At 58.4% G+C, this 22,287-nt stretch overlaps 1 protein-coding gene and 1 non-coding gene across 4 annotated transcripts in view; both read right to left on the bottom strand.

The window, feature by feature from the left end:
* Positions 1 to 22,287, bottom strand: part of SIPA1L3 (signal induced proliferation associated 1 like 3) — a 186,719-nt gene that overhangs the window by 51,010 nt on the left and 113,422 nt on the right. For all 3 annotated transcript variants that reach the window (XM_055145449.1, XM_055145450.1, XM_055145448.1), the window contains 6 exons: positions 14,381 to 16,166; positions 10,460 to 10,590; positions 4,346 to 4,534; positions 3,500 to 3,674; positions 1,032 to 1,135; positions 217 to 374 (listed from right to left, as the gene is read on the bottom strand). In XM_055145449.1, the coding sequence (XP_055001424.1) occupies positions 217 to 374; positions 1,032 to 1,135; positions 3,500 to 3,674; positions 4,346 to 4,534; positions 10,460 to 10,590; positions 14,381 to 15,866 (2,243 nt within the window). In that variant the 5' untranslated portion in view covers positions 15,867 to 16,166. The remainder of the gene's footprint in view (positions 1 to 216; positions 375 to 1,031; positions 1,136 to 3,499; positions 3,675 to 4,345; positions 4,535 to 10,459; positions 10,591 to 14,380; positions 16,167 to 22,287) is intronic.
* On the bottom strand, positions 12,694 to 12,820 carry LOC129406900 (small nucleolar RNA SNORA54). The gene has a single exon (XR_008631321.1). It is a non-coding gene; the product is annotated as a small nucleolar RNA SNORA54 (small nucleolar RNA).

The following is a 22,287-nucleotide window of genomic DNA, read 5'->3' as shown; positions in this document are numbered from 1 at the left end:
CGTGCGTGTGTGTGTGTGTGTGTGTGTGTGCGTGTGTGTGTGTGTGTGTGTGTGTCTTGGGGCAGAACCCCACCAAACGGTTGTCTGGGGGAGCCAGCGGGAGTTATGTGTGTGCGTGTTGGGGGAGCCACTTTTTTTTTTCTGGCCACTCTCTCTTGGGGGAGGGATGGAGCCCGGATTGCCTGAGGTCTCGCGAGGGGTGGGGAGGGTGCGCACCTGTAGCAGACATTCTCTGTGCAGGGGTTGTGTGCTCGCACGATGATGAAGACGTGCTGAAAGTGGGAGCGGATATTCTTGGGGGTGAAAGGCAGCGCCCCCGGCTCCTGGAAGATGATGGTCACAATGTCGTTCCCTATGTGTCTCTTCCTCAGGAGCTGGTGACAGGGAGACATGAGCAGGGAGAGTAAAGTGTCACAGGTTGGCCCAGGGGGTCCCTCCTGGACCCCCACCCAGCAATCTCCTTACTATCTCCCCCTCACCCCACGTCCTCTCTGGGGTGGGACCCAGGTCAGGGACCAGCAAAGGGTCTCATGAGATCCAGCCTGGAAGTGTTTCTAGAGGGAACAGTTTGTCCCCCTGAGGCTCTGCCTCTGCCACTGCTTCTAAGCCCTCTGATAAGGCCACTACTGGGAAAAGCACGTGGGTGACAGACAAATGGCTGGGACGTGAGCATGAGCCCCCAGGCACGGCTGCGTGAAGCCAGCCTAGAGTCAAGCCCCATCACTGCCCGTCCTCACCCCCCCACTCCTGAGTCTCCCGAGGTTTGCATTTCTGATTCGCTCTTCTTCCTCGCAGGACCTCTGGTGACTCCCGAGACCCTGGGGGAACTGGGTGGTGCAGGAACAGACAAAAATCACTGCCTGTCTCCCCACCCCCAACAGCTGGCCTGCCTGCAGCACCCGAAGTGACCATCTACTGCCTGGGTGGGTAGCAGGTGTGGAGAGGGCGGGCAGGCAGCGGGCAGCAGCCACAGGGGGCCAGCTGGATCTCAATGGGAACTCCTGGGGGGCCGGCCCTGGGCCCACACTGACCTGCTGCCTGTTGTTGGGGGTGTAAGGGAGCAGGGTGGAGACGTGGAACATGATCTCGTAGTCTTGGTACGTGGTGTAGAGGGAGTGGGTCCCTGTGGAGTCGGCTGAAACAGAAACACCAGTTAGCGCGGCGGTCCCCAAAACCTCTGGGCGGGCGCCATGTCCCACGTACCATCTGTGCGAGTTTTCAACTTGATGTTTTCACTTAACTCCACTCTTTAAAGGGAAATGAGTGTAGAGGAAGGGAAACATTATGTTCTGCTCCCACCCGCTGGGTGGGAGCCGGCGTCTGACGGACCTGCAGCGGGCGAGGATACGAGCGGCCCTGGCGGCGGCCAGGCGGGCGCCAGCGCTTTGGCAGACACCGCAGTGGGAAACAAACTCCACAGGTGGCACTGCGCTTCCTCCCCCGCAAGCATGTGGGCCTGGGGATGTGGGTTCAAGGATCTTCCCGTGTTGGTGCCACCCCGGAGACAAGGATGGCGGACCCTGACGGGACAGAGGCAGGCCCACTGCCAGCTCCACCTCCTGAACAGCTGCCGAGCGTGACGCTCACTCAAGCCAAGTCACATCTACGAGGGGGGTACCCCTGGCAGCAGATCTGGGCTCTGGCCTTTTTGCTCCACTGGCACATCCAGTCACTGGGCCTGCTTTTCTAAGGGGGAAACAGGCAGGGATGGGGGGGGCGGCATGACTCAGAGGTGTCTGGAATTTAAGTCGCCTGGTCCCAGACCGTGTCCTTATAAGAGCTCAGTGCCACCAAGTGCTCACCTTCCTCAGAGGAAAGAGACCCCATACTCAAATCCTGCATGGTGGGGTCCCTTACTTCTTCCCGTTACTCCCTTTAGATTTCAGGGCCTTTGCACATGCTGTTCCTTTGGCTACAAATGTGCTCCCTGCACCTCCATCGCTGGTTTTATTCCATCTCTTCCCCTCTCAGACCATAGGTTGTGTTTGTGAGGAGCCTGGCCCAGCCCTGGCACCAGGCCAGGGTCTCCACAGACACTCAGGTCAGGCTGAACTGCCCCTTCCCGCCAGGCAGTGCCTGCCACATGCACACATGAACCCAGAGATCACACTGCAAGTAACGCCAGGCTCAAAGCCCACCTCCCCTCGCCCCGTGGAACCATTCAAGCCTACACAGCACATAAAGCCTGTGGACACCTGCAGAGGTGCTGTGTGGAGATGTGGCACCTCCCACTGGACTCATCACGGAGCAGGGAGATGGCGCCAAGGACTGAGCACTGGCTGTGCATGTGGGATGCCTGCTCCGGCCCCTGGCACTGCCCGGTCCCCTGAGCACTGCTGGCTAACACCCTACACTGAAAGTCTTTCCCGGGAGACTTCCAGCCTCTCCTGCAGGAGCCTGTCACTCCTGTCATTTTGTTTTGTGAGCCACACCCCGCAGTGCTCAGGGTTTACTCCTGGCTCCAGGCTCAGTAATCACTCCTGGCAGGCTCAGGAGACCACCTGTGGTACTGAGGACTGAAACCAGGCAAGGCAAACACCCTCCCCGCTGTGCTATTACCTCAGCCCTAGCCTGTCACTCCTCAACAAGGAGCCCGTTGCTGCTTTGTTTTTTCGTTTTTCTAGATAAGAACCCCCACCCCCAACACACACAAAACAGAGCAGGTGTGCCAGTGACGGTGACTCGCTCAATTCTGATCTCCTCCAACGGCGCTCAGGGGGCCCTGGGCCCGCATGTGTTCTATCACTTGGGCTTATTCCAAATCCTTTCATTGGGCGGGGAGGGGCTTGGTTTTTGGGTCACATTTGACTGTGCTCTGGGCTTATTCCTGGTTCTGTAACTCAGGGATCATTTCTGGTGGGCTTGGGGGACCCTAAGGGGTGTCAGGAATCAACCCCCACCCTGCCCCCCAACCCCTGCCTCTCTGGTTTTAGGCTGTGCTCAGGGCTCCTCTAGGCTGGGTGCTCCCAGTTTGCACCTGGTAGTGCTCTGGGGTACTTTGTGGTTCCAGGTGTGAGGCCTGAAGTCTCAGTGTGCCTCTTGCCTGCGCTCCAGCCCTCTAAATCATTACCTTAGCTCCTGGGGTGCAGCTCAAATTCGTCATGCAAAAAGCTCTCAGGGCCTGCTCCTCAGAGACCCTCAGTTAAGCTTCTCCAGGCCAAGAACATCCCGGAGCTGTGGTCGAGGGTCTGGGGTGCGAGTGTGGGACAGAGTCTGTGTCCATAGTCCTCCAGGGCCTGGCCCCCACTGTTCCCCACATGTCACGCTCTGTGTGCCCTCTCTGTGGCCACTTGGTGCCCCTTGGTGTATCTGACACACTGGCAGGGCTGCAGAGGTGCCAGCCCATGGAGGCGGCCCTGTTGGTACTTACTATATTTTTTTGGCTTTTTGAGTCACATCCGGCAATGCTCAGGGGACCATACGGGATGCTGGGGTCTGAACCCGGGTCGGCTGCATGTGAGACTCTACCTGCTGTACTACCTCTGACCCCGGTACTTACTCTTGACGTCCAGCTGGGCGGCGTACTTGGTGAAGCCCTTCAGGCAGACCTTGTCTCCGATGAGCGAGAGGAACTCCTCGAAGGCGGGCCCGGCCTCCTCGTTGTTGTACATCTCCTCCTCGGAGCTCTGGCCCGCCTTGCAGTAAAGGACGCCCACTTTGTGCTTCCGGCAGAGCTGCAGAGGCGGGTCAGAGGGTCAGAGGGGACAGAGGGAAGGGCCTTAGTTGGGGTGGTCACCAGGGAGAGGAAGGGCTGGGGCGCCACAAAGGGGAGGACAGGGACTTGTTGCTCTTTTCTAGTTCTTTTCCCACTCTTGGGAGAGAGAGAAACTGCTGCCTGGCCGGCCCCCCAGAGCAGGCAGACTGGAACTGGCCAAGGTTCTGGAAAGGGGAGTTCCAGTGGGGCTGGGAACACTCTTGGTGTGTAAGGAATGGGGGTCAGCAACAAAACAATGCTGGTTCCAGAACACAATGACTGGGCAAACACTTGCCCCCAGTGGGGGCCTGTTAAGAGGCTCTTGGGCACTTAGAGTTGGCTATAGGGGCTGCAGGGGACTATAGCCTATGAGAAACCAGGGTGTGTGTGAGGACCATGGGGCAGACACACATGCACATGCATGCGGGCTGCTTCATCCCCAGACACACACACACACACACACACACACACACACACACACACACACACACACATACACTTTCTCTCTTTCTCTCTCTCCTCCCCCCACCCCATCACATTCTCTCTCTCTCCTCCAACTATTTCCCCTCACACCTGTCTGTCCTCTGGAGAAGGACCAAAAGCTCCAGACAGAGGGAGCAGGAGTGGCCCCCCGGCCCTTGCCCAGCTCACCCCTTGCTCGTCGAGCTTCAGCAGTTGCTCCGTCACCTTGGGGGTGTTGAGCGCCAAACGCAGACAGTGGATGTTGAGCTCGGGGATGACATACTCCAGTGCGTCCTTCAGGGGGAGCCCCCGTCCCGTCCCATGCTTGGTGGCTGTGGGCGTGGCATCCTCCAGGATGGAACCCCGCAGGGTGATGAGCTGCTCAGGGGACAGAACCAGAGAGGAGAGGCTCTCAGGGTCCAGAAAGGGAGTACAGCCTCTGGGGCTTTCTCACAGAAGCCCCAGGGTCCGAAAACCCCAGGGGTGGGGGGTGAGGGGAACCGGAGCTGAAACTGGCTGTGTAACCTTGGCCAAGTGACTTCCGATCTCTGATTCACTTCTACTCAGGTGAAGTGCATTAGTGACAGTATAACCCCAAAGGACTATGGAGACAACAGAGTGAGCAAGCGAGCCTTGGTCTGTTCAACCAAAAGGTCTCCTAAGCGCAGCGAACTAAGTCCCTGCCTCAAGGCCTTTTACCTCCTGTCCAAGAGGAAAATGAGGGCAGCATGTGTGTGTGTGTGTGTGTGTGTGTGTGTGTGTGTGTGTGTGTGTGTGTGTGAGAAACAGTCCGACCCTTTACCTCTTGTCCAGGAGGAAGGAGGATAATGAAGGCAGCAGTGTGTGTGTGTGTGTGTGTGTGTGTGTGTGTGTGTGTGTGTGTGACAGTCTGACCCTTCACCTCTTTTCCAGGCGGAAGGAGGATAATAAAGGCAGTGTGTGTGTGTGTGTGTGTGTGTGTGTGTGTGAGAGAGAGAGAGAGAAAGAGAGAGAGAGAGAGAGACACTCAGTCCGACTCTTCACCTCTTGTCCAGGAGGAAGGAGGATAATGAAGGCAGCGTGTGTGTGTGTGTGTGTGTGTGTGTGTGTGTGTGTGTGTGTGACACTCAGTCCAACCCTTTGCCTCTTACCCTTCACCTCTTGTCCAGGAGGAAGGAGGATAATGAAGGCAGCAGGTGTGTGTGTGTATTTGTGTGTGTGTGTGAGTCCGACCCGACCCTTCACCTCTTGTCCAGGAGGAAGGAGGATAATGAAGATGGGGTGTGTGTGTGTGTGTGTGTGTGTGTGTGTGTGTGTGAGACTCAGACGAGCATGCTGGGTCACCCAGCCTGCCTGTGACAGATCCCACCCAGCACTACCCTGGGACTTGACCAGGGACACTGACTTCCCACTGGGCTTTTTGACAAAATCACGTGTGTGTGTGTGTGTGTGTGTGTGTGTGTGTGTGTGTGTGACTCAGATGAGCATGCTGGGTCACCCAGCCTGCCTGAGACAGACCCCACCCAGCACCACCCTGGGACTTGACCAGGGACATTGACTTCCCACTGGGCTTTTTGACAAAATCACATGTGATTCTGATTTGGGTGACCTGAGCAGGTCCACAGAGGGATGCATGCACATGTGCACACAGGGATACATGTATGTGCACAGACATGTGCACTCACTGCTGGGATTCCCACATGTGTGCACCTGGCTGTCTTGAGCATCTTCTGCCCACGCAGGCCACTTACAAGTTTTCCCTGCAGCCGATTCTAGGCAATGGAGGAGTATTAGGTTTGGAGAGTACTTTGGGGTAAAAAGTACTCTTTTTTCAGGGCGTGGCTGAGGGCTGGGGGTCAGGGCTCGCTCCTGGCTCTGTGCTCAGGGATACAGGTCTGTACTGTGCTGACACTGCCCCACAGCGCCCTCTGCTGGGGGTTAGGGACAGTGTGGGCAGGATTCCTCCAGTCACCCCCCCTGGAGAGGCGCCTGCAATCAGTCTGGCTCCGATGACTGGGCCAAGGGCCCAGATGGGACGCTCCCAGTGTTTCCTTCCTTGCTGGGGACAATGGGGGCATGGGCGAACTGCATCAAGTGCCCACCTATATTCTCCACCTGCCCGTCCATGAGCAGGTCCTTCTAAGGCTGAGATCAAAGCCACCGCCAGGTCTCCTGGCTCCTTCCTGGGCCGTTCTCACGGCCACCTGCGTTGGGTCAGGCCTCTCCCTGGCTCAGAGCCCGCTAACTGCTTCTACGATCAAATGATCAAATCCACACTCTGGGTTCCCCCGAAGGGCCTGTGCCATCTGGTCCCAGGACAGCAGGCACGATCTCCCTGAGGGCAGCCGGGCTGCTCAGGATCAGGGAACCCAATCACTGTCCTTGGAAAGTCCCGGGGGGACCAGTCACTCAGAATTCAAATCCTGGTTCTATTCCTTCAAATCCTGGTTCTATTCCTTCCCAAGTGGGTGCCCTGGGCAAGTTACTTCCTTCGTGTGTGTTTGCTCAGCCAAGAGCTGGGCAATGGCTACTCTAGGCACTGTGCGCTCTCTCTCTCTCTCTCTCTCTCTCTCTCTCTCTCTCTCTCTCTCTCTCTCTCTCTCTCCTCTTCCCCCACCCCCTCTCTGTTATGGGCAGAAGGACATGCCCACGTGGTGCTGGAGATGGAACTAGGCCCCCTGCACGAAAAGCATGTGTTTGGCTTGCTGAGCTCTCCCTGGCCCAGATGTTTATGTTTAAAGCACATGTATAATTAAGAACTTTTAAAGAAATTGTTTGTTAACCCTAAATAGTACTCTATAGTTTGTTTTCTACCCTGTGAGCAGATTACTTATACACACACACATAAATACACACGTGTGTGATGAACAAAAATGTGGTATCAATAGATACACTTTAAATCTTCCTTTTTCTCCCTTAATGAGACTCTGTTTTTAACTTTGCATGCTTATGCATTGTTCAAAATCAACGAGGAGCTATCTCCTTAATTAAACTGTATCACTGTATTACTGTCATCCTGTTGCTCATCGATTTGCTTGAGCGGGCACCAGTAACATCTCCATGTGAGACTTGTTACTGTTTCTGGCATATCGAATATGCCATAGGTAGCTTGCCAGGCTCTCCGAGAGGGACAAAGGAATCAAACCCGGGTCGGCCGCATGCAAGGCAAACACCCTACCCACTGTGTTATTACTCTAGCCCCTTAATTAAACTAAAAAGAAAAAAAAAAGATAAAAGTCCAAACCTCTAACCCTAGCAGTAACTAAGGTCTCTCAAAAAAGTACGTTTGCTGGGCTGAAGGGGAACTAATGGGACCCCGCGTCCCGGGTGAGGCTGTACCAGCCCTGATGGGGAGCACCCTTTCTGGGCACAGGGTGCGACTAGGGGCTGACGGGCAGGCGTCTGGTGCCAAAGCCCAGCTCCAAGTCTGCTTGCTCCTGGCCCGCAGGGAGCGCGGCCGCCAACGCTCACACCCCATCTGCCGAGAGCTGTGGGCCCACTCTCCGTGCCTGCTGGGCGGCCGGGGGCGGCCATCTGGGCCGGGGCAGCCGGCTGCCTTGCAGAACAGCCTGGCCTCTTGCTCTGGCCCCATGCCCTGGTTTCCAGGAGCCTGAGACATGTGCATGGGGGACAGGAGAGGGCAGAACCATGCTTCCCAGTGGGGCCCTCCATCCCGGACAGCAGAGTTGCTGTTTGTCACTCCTGGCCCTGTGGCTGCCCCAGCACCAGTTACAGAGGAGGACACAGGGGTGCCAGGAGAAGCAGCTGGCTGCTGAGGTCATGTGATCCTCAGTGGTGGCGCTGCCTGCTCCCAGACGGAGGGTTCAACCTCCCAAGCAGGCTGGAGTTGTGAGGGGCGCTCGCCCCACCCAGCAGCCTGGGTCCTCACGGAGCGTCTGTCGAGACTGTCCCCAGGAGCTGAGACATGGAGGAAGGCGTCAGGGTGCATATGCCCCTGCTGGGCTACTGCTCGGGCTATGGAGGCCACTGTGGTAGGAGGGGCCTTGGGTGGGAGATGGTGTCAACTGCCTGCCTACCCCCGGCCCTGCCCTGACACCCCCGAAAGCATTTCTGCGAGTCTGGGCCAGGGCCGCGGGGGCTGGAAGTGGGCAGGGCACGGCAGCACCAAGGTGGTCCCTAACTGGTTCCCAACTCACAGACGAGGACCCGCAGCCAACAGGACACCCCCAGCCGCCATCCCCACACCCAGCGGTAGGTGCCGGGCGGCAGTCTGGGATTCTCAACACTCGTCCCACCTGTCCTGTTTTCCTTAAACAGCACAAAGATTCTGGCACTGAGGTGAGTCTGGGAGCCGCCGGCAGGTCTGACGTGCGGTCTGAGCAAGACAGAGGAGCTGGTCTGGGAGGCACAAGCCCCTGAGTCTCTGCAAGTGAGGATGACACAGCTGCCACCCAGAAGCACCAGGACGAGAGTGAGTGGCAGACGTTGGGTGCAGAGAGCAGGGCTGTGCCAAGTCCAGGATTAAGGTGTATGCCTTGCATGCGGCCAGCCCCCGTCTGATCCCGCACTGCACAGTCCCCTGAGTAGGCCGGGTGTGAGTCTGGAGGCTCGCAAGCACCCCTGAGGTAGCCCAGGCCACCAGCGGCACCGCAGGGCCCAAGTATCTCTGTGGCCCCTGGGGGTATGGGAGACCCCCTAACCCCAAAAGCCGAGTTCAGGAGCCCAGCAGTGTGAGCCCTGCAATGGAACAGTGATCCTGGAAACTGCATCAGCCCTGACTGCTGTCACCTGCTTCTTGGGGTGGCCAGTGCCCTGGCTGACGCAGGCTGGACTGTCACTTGGCATTCTGCCCTCCAGCTCACAAGCCAGAAAGATGAGGGAGCAGGGGCTGGCGGCCACCCATGGCCTGCGAAGAGAGTCCTCAGGGCAGCCTCTGCCAGGGTGGAGGAGCCCGGCTGGCCGAAATCCCACAGTCCCGGGCAGTGGGTGTCCTTGCCTGGCCTGGGCCAGGTCCCAAGGGGACGGGGCCAGGCGGGGACTGAGGAAGACCTGGCTGGGGGGTGTCTTGGTGGAAAATCTTCATTATCGCTGTAAGTTTTCTTGTTATTCCTTTTGGTTTTTATGGGCCACACCCAGCGATGCTCAGGGCTTACAGTCCTGAACTCACGGATCTCTCCTGGTAGTACTCACGGACCCTCTGGAATGTCAGGGATTGGAGCTGGGTTGGCCGCATGTAGGGCAAGTGCCCTAACCACTATCCTGTGGCCCCAGCATCTCTCCAATCTTGGCTGGGGACATACCTGGTCCCCTCCTCGCTCTGATGGAACCCCTGTCAGTGCCCTGTCCTGGACCCTCAGGTGGAGCTGTTTCTAGAAGCAGCCAGTCCCTTTTCCACCCAGGTGGAGGTGACTTGACCAGGGCTGGGGCTTGGTGCAGAGCCCGCCAGAGACCTTTCAGAGGGTCTGCAGCACCGTGTCTCCTCCTTGGGGACGAGACGAAACTAAGCTCGTGTGGGCAGTGAGGAGTTACTGTCTCCTGACACGGAGAGAACTTGGTGGTGGCCGAAGGTGGGAGGAGGGTGGGGAGACCCTAACAGTGGGAAGAGACATAAGGAGGGAGTCCTGGGGCGCAGCTGAGCCCACTGCTCGCCTGACCCCTGAGTGCAGCGCCATGGAGCAGGGGTCCTTGCTCTGGCTTGAGACAGCTGGCGACCTGGAACAGGCTGCCTCCCATAGCACTGTCACTTGCTCTCAGCAGAACTTGGGGGGGAATTCCTCTGGCTGAACCCGGACAACAGGCTTTGCTGCTCAGAGCTAAGTGATCTGAGCTGTGCCCGTGGATACGATCGTGAGCTCCCGCCCTGCCAGCGGCTTGCTGCCTTTGCTTCTTCTCATTCTGTGGAGTACTTTGGGACTCTGAGCGTCCCCCCATCTCCCCTTTTGTTTCTGTGTTAGTCAGAGCCAATCTCTTACAAACGTGTGAACCTTGGCTCCTGCGGGCTTGGGGGGACAGCTCAATGGGGCAGGGCAAGGAAGGGGGACCCACGCACTGTGCATGCAGGAGCCCCGGGGAGCAATCCCCACCACTGCATGGCTCCCCAAGCCTGCAGGAAAAGACTCCTGAGCACTGAGTCAGGCCCAAAGAATCTTGTGCCCCTGCTGTCATCATACTGGACTCTGGCCCTCGCTGGCCACTTACTGACTGATCTCAAGCGGGTCATTCTGTTTCTGCGTTGGCGTGTTCTCTTGGGGAGACTAACAGAAGCGCACTCCCGAGGTGACCAGGAAGAGACATTAGCAGGGGACGTGCCGCAGAGGAAGCGACTGATCCTTAGGTGGAAGTTACAACAGACCGAGGACGTACCTCACGGGTCCGGAAGATGATCCTGTACTGGTACTGAGGCCCGTGGTCCTTGTGGTCCTCCAGCTTTTCCCGCTTGATGCTCACAGCCACCGGTCCCAGCTTCTCATCCACGCCAAAGTAGTTGGCATGCTCTGAGGGAAGAGTGGGGGGGGTCGAGTCAGCGGGCCTCGGTGCCAGCCCAGACATGCACAGCTTATGCCCGTTTCAGGGCCACATGGAACAGAGGGACCCACCTCGCTGTGCCAACAGACTTTCCTGAACCTCGGCACCATCGTGGGAGACGGGAACCCTGAGGTGACTCATACTCACAGACCCGATGGGCTGGTGACATGGAGACGCTAAGTGCTTGGCACAGGAGTGCCACGCAGCAAACCTAGACTCATGGCAACTACCCCAGGCTTACGAAAGATGCATGCAGCGGCTCAGCTGTGTCCTGTGAGTCATTAGGGTCCTGCTCAGAGGGCGCTGAGGGGCTGACACTAGAGTCTCCCTGGATGGGGCCGAGCGACACCCTCTTACCAGGAAAGCAGACCTGCCTGCCTGGCAGTCAGGGCAGGCGGAAGGGCTGGAGGTGCAGTGTGGAGCGCCTGCTGCAGTGGACACATGGTAAGTGCCAGGTGCTGGTGCCTGCAGTGCCAGGGCAAGGGATGTCACAGAAAAGGGACCCTGATTTACACTGCCACATTGTATTGTCAGTAGCTGCCAAAGGCCCAGGAGACCCCAATGCCTGTCTGGCCCTTTAGAAGACAAAGAAATATGGCACAGATGCTCCTGCAGAGAGTTAGGGGTTACATCTGCCTGGCCCCCTGCACAAAAGCCCTCTCCCCCTTTTCTCTAAGACAGGTGCTGCTCTTCCCCACGTGGAACCTGTGTCTCTGCCTGGAGTGTGTCCAGATGCAGTTCACCGGGCCCGTGATTCCTCTCTGCGTGCATTGACCTTTACAGGGTAGCCCTGTCTTACGTACAGAGGCGTCAAAGGCTGACCCCATACCCCATGATCGTGACAGCCAGGCCACCTCCTGGCTGCCCAGGGACCAAACACTCTTCTCTGGGAACAGCTTGGCCTCAAAGCTGTCACAAGCGCTTTCCCCTGTTTTGCCCGCCAGCCCCCAGCAGTGCTCCAGTGACCTGGAGGGCTGCTTCTGGTGATACAGGTTAAGTACTGGGGACCAAGCCTGGGGCGTCTGCTTGAGAACCCTGTGCTTCAGCCTCTGAGCTACCTCCCTGCCCCCATTTTAATTTTTCTCCTCTATGTACATGTAGTACCTCGCACAGAGCAGGCATGCTCAGACATCTAGGAGCTTCCAGAGCTATGAGGAAATCTTTACTTTTAAAAGGTCCTATCACAAGGAACAGAAGAGCGAGTATGAGGAGGGGGCAAGGCGCTTGCGCCTTGCACGTGGCCGACCCTGGTTCAATCCCTGGCACTGCATTGGGTCCCCTAAGCCCCGAGCACCACAGCCACTGGGAATAACCTGAAAACAAACAAACCAAAAAACCCAAAGGGGGGAAAATGTTCTCTTAGGCCCAACGAAGAACCAAGTGTCAAAACGTGTGACCTTGGCTCCTCACGAGACTGCAGGTGACTTTCTGCCAATGGAAAAGAATGTGTTCCTGCTCTGTGGAGTAAACATGAAGCCAGATCACGCCGGGCTGGTTTAAGTCCTCCACCACCGACTCAATCTCTCCCCTTCAAAGAGGCCCCAGCACGCCTCCTGTGACGGTGGGTCCACCCACTTTCCCACAAGCTGCCTTATCAGCTGCTGTTTACACACCTGACGCCAGGTGCCAGGTGCACGCAGGTTTGTAGCTATTAAAAAAAAAAAAAAAAGACATGAAATGCCTTTTCTGTTTTTCTTGCAAGTGTTTTTAGCTTGGAATCTCTTTACTAGAGCCAAAGAGGCTGCCCTTGGTTGGCAACTGGCAGGGGCGTCTTCTGCTACCCCTTTCAGGTTCTGATTGGCAGCTGGTTTGTGGGGGCGGCTGAGGGGCCACCACCACCTCTGCTCCTGAATCCAGGGGGGCACAGGCAGCCTATGGCCAATGCCATGGAACAGATGTCCCCCCACTCCCTTTCTTGTTCCCACTGGCCGAGTCCTGTGTGATGACCTAGGACATTAGTCTTACATGAGGAGGACGCTATGTCTACAAAAATCAAAACATCCAGTAGCTATGGAATACTTGCTGGCCTCCAATGTCTACTCTTCTTTTTCTTTTCTTTTTTTTGCCCCCTGAGCTGTCTCCAAGGCCCTAGTCCGAGAGCCCAAATGAGTCAGTCGGACACACGGGCCGCTGGACTTCCTGTCGCACTGGAATGGAACCCGCGTGCCACAGGAGACTGGCAGGTCACGAACAGTGCTTTTTTTTTTTTTTTAAGCTTTGGGGTCACATCCGGTGACACTGAGGGGTTACTCCTGGCTCGTGGCTCCTCCCGTGGGCTCTTCGGGGGCCCTATGGGAAGCTGGGATCAAAACCGGGTTGGCTGTGTACAAGGCAAGCGCCCTACCTGCTGCACTGCATGGCTCTGGCCCCTTTTCATCTTCCCTTTAAAGAAAACCCTCAATTTTGGGGGGTGAGGTAGGGGTTGGAGGAAGAGCGGGGTTATGTCCATGGATGGTCGCCATTTCTAGGCCTGTCTTGCAGAGCAATTGTCAAGAAACAGGCGGTTGTATGGGGCTTCTTGGGAGGGTCTTTCTTTAAAGGAGCTGACGTGGCAGGAGGGCGAGCTTTTCGGCCCTTCTCCTGTCTCCTTTTTCTTTGCCTGGAGACTGAGGGTCGAGGCCACGCACTGTGGCGGGCTTTCTACGGATGCTGATGAGGAGCCAGCCTAGCCCTAGGAGGTCAGAATCAGGCTGGAACTCTTGTTTCTGCTTTAAATTGTTTTCTGGTGGTGTGGGGGATCCAGCCAGGCTCTCTATTTGCAAGGCTCTACCACTGAACCATGTCCCTGGCCCCAGGCTGGACTTCTTTATGAGAACAGTAAACGTCAAAGCAGGGTGAGTGTGTAGTGGCGTAGGTTAAGTTACTGGTTGTGAGCAATTCTGAACTGATACACCTGGCAGCATCTAAAACTTGCGGTGAGTGGGGCAGGGATGGCTCACGAAGTTCGTCAGATGAGGCACACGGCGCGCAGGTAGTATGGGGCCCTATGCTGTCCCTGCGTTCCCGCCTCCTCAAGTTTATCCACATACATAAAAACTAGAAGACCACATTGGGAAAACCAGAATTCCGAAGAACCCTGAAGACCCAGGGAGGCCGGCAAGCTTGGGCTGGTGTCTCCTGGACACGCACAGGCTGGGGCTGAGGAATGGAGCCCTAGCCTGACCCTCACACATGCAATGCGCATCTTCCTGCCTCCGCTGTAGCTGCCTTTGGGGTCTCCACACAGACGCTGCATGGCCTTCTGGGACTGCCTTGGCAGCACCGGTGACCCTAGGGATGGATGAAACCCACCGCTCTCCAGTACAACACTGCCCAGGCCACAGCAGTGATCCCTGCAGGAGGGCTCTGGAAACAGCGGCCTCTGCCCCATTCCTGGCTCATGCCCAGTCTGTACCTCCTGTTCCCGGAGGGGAAACAGTGCTGTCAGCTGTCTGGCACCCTTAGTCACTGCTCCCATCTCCTTCCTGGGCCCGTATTCCAGGAATACGGCCTCCCCCCACCTCCACCAGCTCAACACTTACCGAGTTCACCTGTTACACCCGGCTCTCTGGCGGGCCCCCTAAAACACTTACATGCTAGCAAGACAACAGCTTTCTCTTGAGCTGGGCCAGGAAATGCCTGGCACACGGGCACCTGTTCATGGCACCAGCCCCTATCTACGGCGTTGATCCATCGTGAAGGTGGACGCTGGACACCCTGTCTCCCCGCAGCCCCAGCATAGCCCGTGAGATGGAGCAGGGGTTTGGCGGGTGCCCTCACCTTTGCCCACGAAGTAGTCCTGGTAGTAGCGGGCGCCCAGGTCCACGTGCTCGATGCTGTACTGCCTCGGGCGGCTCTGTGTCCGCTGCTGCTCCTTGGGCACCTCGAGCACCGAGATGCTGGCGTTGGTGCGATAGGCGCTGAGGGCGGGCTCGGGCGGGCGCCCCTCGGGCCCAGGTCCTCCGGGGGAGCCCGCCGAGGCCCGGGAGAAGCTGACGTTGCGCTCGCGCTCGCCCCCGATCTCGTTGCGGAAGTGCGGGCAACTGAGTAACAGCTCATTGCTGTTGTCGTCGCCCAGGTCCTGCTCCAGGCTCTCCTTGCAGTTGAGGTCCTCAGTGCTGGGGAAGGTGGGGTCCAGGCCCCCCAGGCCATGGGCCCGCGCCCCAGCAGTGAGCGAGGCGGTGGCTGAGGCGGCCGAGGCCCCCGTGGTGGTATTGCGGCGAGGTGCGGGGCAGCCCCGGTTGGCAGCGGCGGCGGCGTGCAGGTCGAAGAGCATGCTCTGCACGTCAAAGTGGGCGAAGCTCTTCTGGCACACCCAGGGCCGGCCAGTCTCGGGGGGGCTGCGGCCGTCCTCGGGCTCCCCCGGCACCCGGCCTGCCTCCCCCTCGCCCTTGCTGCTCCTCAGCTTGCGGAAGATGGAGGAGTCCACGGTGTCCCCGCTGCCCGGGCCCCGTGCCGCCTTCCGGCGGGCCTTCTCCTTCTCCTTCAGGGGCTGCAGTGGGAGGAGGTGGTCCTGGGTGGGCTGCCCGGGGCGGGGTGTTCCTGCAAGGGGGGCCCCCGGGTCGGCCTGCAGGAGGTGGCTGAGGGTCTGGGAGCCCCGGGGCACCGGCTGCTCGCTGCGGAACTCATTGAGGATGTCAAAGAAGCTCTGCTCGGGCACGGCCTGCACGTCGATGGAGGATGTGCTGCCGTACTCCCGGAAGAGGGGTAGCGCCCCGGGGTGCCGGGGCCCCCGCTGGGGCTCCCCTGCGTCCTCCACGTCGCACTCGCTGAGGGTGATCTCGCTGCTGCTGCGGTGGCGCAGCGGGAGGAAGGCCCTGCCCGGGGACCGCGGCCACCCATCCTGGAATTCCACGTCCTTGGACCTCCTCCTGGAGAGCCGGTGGAAGGCTCGGCACCCCGAGGCTGCCGAGCTGCTGGTGGGGGGCTGTCCGTTCTGCATGCTCCGCAGCGGGGGGGCTGCTGCGGTGGCCTTTGTGCCATCTGTGTCCTGGGAGGGGCTGGGGTTGCTCTGCTCTCTCAGGGCCTCCCTCTTGGGCGGCCAGTCGGCCACTCTGGCACGCACACCCATCTTGGGCACCGCGGGGGTGGTGGGACTGGGGCGCGTGGGGGCGGGGGCCGGGCTCTCACCCAGCGGCTGGGCCAGGCCCCCGTTCTGGACCCAGAAGCCCATGGGAGTGTAGTCTCCTGGGAGGCCCTCGGACCGGGCGCCACAGCTGGTGGCCAGGTCCACGCCATCATTGGGAAGGGGCCGATAGGTGGTCATCGTCCACGGGCACAGGAGTGCTGCTGGCCCCCAGAGAGTGTAGAGGGGCTTTATGGGGTCCCCTGGCCCTCAGCCATTGTTGAGGGCCACCAGTCCCAGGAGGAAGGAAGCGGGCCCTGAAGCCTGTCGGGAAGGTCGTGAGCCTGTGGCGGCCAGCTCTCCACCATCGCTGTGGGCAGCCGAGCTGGACACGCTCAGGAGGTGGGCGCTGTCCCGGCAGCTCCGTGCCAAGGGGCTCAGCAGGCCGTGGCGTGCGGCGGGCGCGGGCTGGTCGGCTGCTGAGGCGTCTCCCCGGCCATGCTGCGAACAGAGAAAGAGCAGAGGTGAGAAGGGAGGCGGCCGAGCCCTGGGGAGGACGAACCCTTGCACCAGGACGGCTCCACCAGCGTCAGGAGTCGTTCAGTGTGGAACTTTCCAAACATTCTCGGATGCAGCAAGGAGTCCCCGCCGGGGGCTCAGCTCTGACACCCAGGAACTACCTGCCATTTCTGCCCCACCTGTTTCTTGTTTGCTTTGGGGACAGAGTATTTCGGAGGAAATCCTGGATAGTAGGGTGATTTGCTTATGAACACTTTCTGTTTGATAAAGCTGACAAAGTCTTTGGGAAAAATATCACTGTGACCTGTTACCACACCCAACCAGGTGGGGACACGGCTTTCGAGACCAGGCTCCCACAGGCGTCTGTCTCTCAGGGTTGGTTCTGGATCCAAACAAGACCCAGACTCTGCTTTGGCACATGCCCTGCCTCAGTTTCTCCCCGTGTCTCTCAAGGCCTGCACCCCTAGCTTTACCTTCATGCTCCTGTGGCAGGAGCGGGCTCGCTGGCCCCCAACAATGAAAACCCCCGCAGCAATAACACGCTGGCGCTCACCCCTTACGTTCAGGACCTGCACTGCTGCGAAACATCCTCCACCCCAGCCCTGTGGCTTCTGTGCACTGAGGCCGCTCAGCCACTGGCCTGAGGAGTGTGTGTGTTGGGGGTGAGGGGGAGGGCGTCGATGGGCGTGGGGAGGAACCCTCTAGAAAGTGGCGTGACCAAGACATGTCACAAACTCGTCTGCTCCTGCCTCTTCTTTGCTAAGGTCTCCCCAGTGACTTCCTGCTGCGCCCGAACAAAATCAGCATTCCTTCTGCCATGCCTGCCGCCCCCCTGCCATCCCCGTGGGCCCTGGCTCTCGTGTGGGTCTCCCTGATGTCTTCTACCCCAACTACGATTCTGTGCCTTCATCTCTGTTCCCCTGACACCCCAACCCCCATTCAGACATCTGGAGGGTCCTGCCCTGACTCTCTACCAGGCCAGCAGCCTTTCCCGACTGCCCTATGTGGGCAGAACCCGCCCTGCTCTCTGGATTTTGTCTGGGACCTGCTAGGTGCGGGCCCCGGGAAGACATGCGGTTCACGGGATTGTCTCCCTCCGCCACTACCTTCTACTCTTGGAGGATGAAACCCTTTGCTGGGGAGAAAGGGATGAGAGTGGGGCGTGGTCCAGGGCATACTCCGCTGGCTGCCTCAGCTGCTGTGCCCCTTCCTCCTGCCACTGGAATGGCTCTGATCAGGGCAGTGGCAGGCTGGGTTGGGACCAAGAACTTTTCCTCCCCTGGGAGTTGACGCAGGACAACTACTGTTTGGGACTTTTTTTGGGGGAGGGTGCACATGCCCAAGTGTACTGTAGATGTGTGTACGCAAGTGTACATGCATGTGTATGGGAGCGCATATACGGCACATGTGCGTGAGCAGAGTTTTCTCCCACACGCATGCAGGAACTTTTCCTAACTTGTGTCCGGGGGAATGGAGCGAGCTCGAAGGAGGCATGAAGCAGATTGGGGAAGTGCACCTGAGGTGAGGAGCAAGATGGCTCCTCTCCTGGGCCCCATCCCCAGGGGTCCCCATAAGGCATTCCTGCAGGGGGCACACGGGAAAAGCCCCTCAGGTGGGGTAAAGGGTTTTGGGCACGGTTCTGGTGGGCCTGCGAAGAGCAGGGCCGAGGGGAGGTGGGCGTGGAACTGAAGGTGCCTCCAGAGAGGTAGACGAGCTCCACCACACTGGAACGGGAAGGCCAGTTCATCCGATTTCTCAAGAGAAGCCTTCAATTTGGAACTGTGCACAGAGCCTTCCAATTGGAAAAACAAGGGAAGACGGGAGGGGGGATCTTAAAGGGTGGGGTCATAGGCTTTGTTGGCGGGAGCCCTGAGTTCTACCCCTGGCACCACCTGATCCCAAGCACAGAGCTGGCGGCGTCCTCCAGGCACTAAGTCTGCTCAAAACAAACCCCATCCCTGCATCCCCCAACAATGAAAACCCCAGCAGCAACAACACGCCCGGAAGAACCTCCAAAAGGAGTTTCAGAGGAGGGGACAGGCAACTCCACGCTTGCCACCTCCCTACCTCCCAACATTTTTTTTCCCCCTTTGTTGGGGGGCACCACATCTGGCAATGTTCAGGGGTTTCTCCTGGCTCTGTGCTCAGAAATTACTCCTGGTGGGACTCAGGGAACCATATGGGGTACTGGGGATCGAACCCGGCCAGTTCTGCGCAAGGCAAATGCCCTCCCTGCAGTATTCTCTCTGGTCCTGTACTTTTCTCCCTAGTGCTCACAAATACATACGCTTATTTCTCTAATTCCCCCACCCCCCTTCACTAGCGCATGAGAACATGAGCTGCTGATGTATCCCCATGACTTAAAGGCTCCAAATGCCCCCCTCCTTGCTGCCCACCTCTGGTTCTGCATAGACGAGGCCATTTTCATGTGCTTCTAGTCAGTTAATGTGTTGCAGGAACATTAGTAGCAAAACCTCAATGAGGGAGGCCAGGTTAGTCTGTGAGTAGGGGAGGTGGGTGCTTATGGCATCTGCCAGGGCATGGCTCCTCACTCTGCACCCCGGACTGGGGTGCCCGGGCTAGCTAAGGGCACTGCCAGCATGTGGCAGCTCAGTTGTGCACTGGCTCAGCCCGGTAGAGGACAGATCATTTGCATGAGGCGATGTTCGTGACCCCAGTGTGCCCGGGCACCCTGACAGATGGGCTTTGCTGCCGGTAGTTTATTTCCAGCTGGGTCAAGAAAACCCCGGTCCATTTTGTTCCCATTTTGGAAACACACAGATGTTCCTGCTTTTTTTTTTTTTGGGAGGGGGGAAGACAGACCTTCCACTGGTGCTCAAGGGGGCTGGCTGTGCCAGCCTGAGAGTCTGGTGCCCGGGCCAGGTGATGTGTTGCAGCCACATAGTCCTGGGGACTGAGCATGAGCCCCAAGCATCTGGGCTGGAACGACAGATGCACGGGGTCCCTGCCTCCCTGTGGCACTGGGTGACACCCACAGCCCTTGGGATGCAGGGACTGATGCATGCTGGTCCCATCCCCGCTGCCTCGTCAGGCTTGTCCTTCCAAAATCACCCCAAGTTCCATGATGCGGAGCCCCACGATGAGGGTCAGGCAGCCCGACTCCAGATCCCGGCGAGTACCGATACCAGAACTATGGCTGTCTCAGCCTGTACCTACCCGGGAATAACAGCACCTACCCCCAGACCCTGCCGCTATTACAGCTCGGGTGGCCTTTTTGCTTGGTTCCATTTTTCTTGTGCTACTTTTTGTTAGGGGGCCTGTACCTGGAGGTGCTCAGGGCTTCCTTCTGGCTCTGCGCTCTTGATCACTCCTGGTGGGAAGAGGGGAACCCTCTGGGGTGCTAGGGACGGAACCTGGGGGGACACTGTTTTACCTGCTGAACCACCTTTCTGACCTGGGTGCTGCATCTGGGTCACCCCCAGCAGCCTGGTGGCTCTCTCCCTGCTCTGTCCTGTGGGATCACACGGTGTTGGGGATGGACCCCAGGCCTCCCGCATGCAGGACCTGACTCAGCCCTGACTCTCCCCTGTCTGGAAGCACAGCTCAGCCTGGGGGGGCCCTGCAGGTTTGGCGGCTGGAGGATCCCAGCTCGTCCCATGGCCTACCTGGCTCGGGCCCATGGCTATTCCCCGGCAGGGTCCCCATGACTCCTGCCTGTGCTCCAGGCTGGCTCCACGGCCCACCATGGTTTGTCTGCCTCAGACAGTTCGGCAGCGGCCTGAGCCTGCCAGGCATGACTGCTGGCATGAGGGGAACGTTGACGGAGAGTCAGACGCTAGGGGCAAGGAAAGCAGCTGGGGACAGTGCACAGGATGACAACAGGGTGGATGGGAGCCGAGGAGAAGCACGTGGCAGTGGGAGAGGCAGCTGGGAGGAATCTCAACCCCCATCTGAGGTGGGGTCTGGGCAATGAAGACACCTTGTTAGCTCATGTGCACGGAACCCAGAAATGGCAGCCCGTGTCTGCCTCCCTCAGTGCACTGCAATTCTGGCTTGGGGCTTCCTGGGCACAGCTGGCAGCCAGTCATGCTTCTGGCTGGAGAGTGGGCGGGGGATGAGGGAGCTGACCCGAATCAGGAAGGAGAATCAGAACCCACCACCTGCCACTGCAGGTGTGAGGAAGGACACAGCCTGGGATGCCCTACAGGCCCCTGGGACAATGCCGTGAGGACACCACCCATGGGGCACAGGGCTCCTGAAAACCCAGGCACCTTTGCAAGAGGTTAGCTGACTCCGGGCAATAAACAGGCACTGTGGAAGGCGCTCCGGCCCGTCCCTTAGCAAGAACAGGGCTCCCTTACCAGGCCCCAAGACCAGAGAACAGCAGACCCCCAGGTTGAATCTCATGCTCAAGTTGGTCTCTCCTTCCTCCAACGGTTGAGGTTTCCCCTTGACAATTGCTCCTGGCTCTGGGCTGATGGAGAGGCTCCTTCTTGGGCCTGGGAGTCCACGCCACAGCTATGAGCCGCTTTTCCCACCTGCATGTCCACCACAGGTGGATCAGGGGGCCTTCTCGGGCCAGCTTTGCTCCCAGCCGGCTGAGCAGCCTTTACCTGGGGGTTCCCTGACATCTCAGGGAAAAAGACAGGCACAGCTGCACTGTGTGGGGGCCTCTTTGGCAGTGACAGGAATGACATGTCACTTCTGCTCCTACCTATTTCATTGGCCAAATCAAGTCAAAACATCCGAGACTGGTATCAACAAATGGTTGACCGGGTCATCTGCTAGCAGAGGAAGCCAGTGGCCCTCTGCTATGGTCCTTCCTCCTGCTCATGTGCTCAATTGGACCCCAATGTCCTCTGCCTCCCCATCCCATCCCGCCCCCATGTCCATCCATCACCAAGTCACCAATCACTCCCACCACCCACTCTGGGCCAAGCTGCCACCTCTCCCTGGCTGCCCACACCATGGCATCACTGGTCTCTGCTCCGGCTCCACACAGTGAGCAGAGCAATCTCAGGATAAAATTCACACTCCCCTCAGCCCCCAGGCCTCCCCTATCTTCTTCACCTCGGCCACTGCCGCCCTTTTTTCCGTTTCCTCTTCCCCCCCTTCTCTTTGCACCCGGGCCTTAGCACATCCCGCTGTCCCAGCTGCCACTAAGTCACTCTTTCTCAGTACCCGACAACCACTTTCCCACATGAACCTTCCTATCCCCCCAACCTTGTTCAATCTCCACCCGCCCTGAGCCCCTAGAGCACACATGTTCTCTTTGGGGACACCTGTATCAATATATGTAACTAACTGGGGAACTGTAAGGTTTGTGAGGCCCAGTCTGCAACCCCAGCACAGGCCTGACACAAAGGGGGTCACTGATAAATATCCCTGAGGTGAAAGAAAGGATGGGTGACAACGGGGACTCAAAGAACTTTGTGCATCTGGGGCTTGCTTGGTGCCTGGGGGGAGGGAGGGAGAGGATGGAAGAGGGACGGGGAGGGAGGGATGGAGGAAGGGACTGAGAGGGAGAGGGACAAAGAGAGAGGGAGAGGGAGAGAGAGGGACAGCGAGGGAGAGGGAGGAAGAAAGAGAAAGAGAGAGGGAGGGAGGGAGGGAGAGGGGGAGAGAGAGAGGAGAGGGAGAGAGAGAGAGAGAGAGAGAGAGAGAGAGAGAGAGAGAGAGAGGAGATCCAGGCCTCCTTCCCAGGCAGCCTCAGCTTCCAGGGCTTTCTCAATCTTTTCCCCTTCATGAAAATGAGATCTAGTTGTTGATGTGGGAGCTCAGGGGGACCTGAGCACTATGGAGAGCTCCAGGCTGTGGCATGGAGCCTGAGGACTACTTTTGGAGGGGGATGGTGACTCTTCTGGGAACAGACCTGGCGACCCAGCAGCTTCTGGGCACACAGGAGTCATTCATTCTCCTCAGAGGCGCTCACCTGCCCTTCCAACTCATCTATCCATGAATTGGACACCTACTGTGTTCTTATGAGTCATTTGGTGCAAAAAAAAAAAAAAAATCAAAGAGGGGCAGGGGAGACAGTGCAAAGGGTTGGAGGACATACCTGAGATGCATAGAGCCTAGGGTCCAAACACCCCCCGCCCTGCTCACCAACACTGCATGCTCCCAAGCACTGCTAGGTTCAGTC

The sequence above is a fragment of the Sorex araneus genome, chromosome 8 (assembly GCF_027595985.1).
Source record: "Sorex araneus isolate mSorAra2 chromosome 8, mSorAra2.pri, whole genome shotgun sequence".
NCBI lineage: Eukaryota > Metazoa > Chordata > Mammalia > Eulipotyphla > Soricidae > Sorex > Sorex araneus.
The sequence above is the reverse complement of the archived record's forward strand: the minus strand, read 5'-3'. Positions and strand labels throughout refer to the sequence as shown.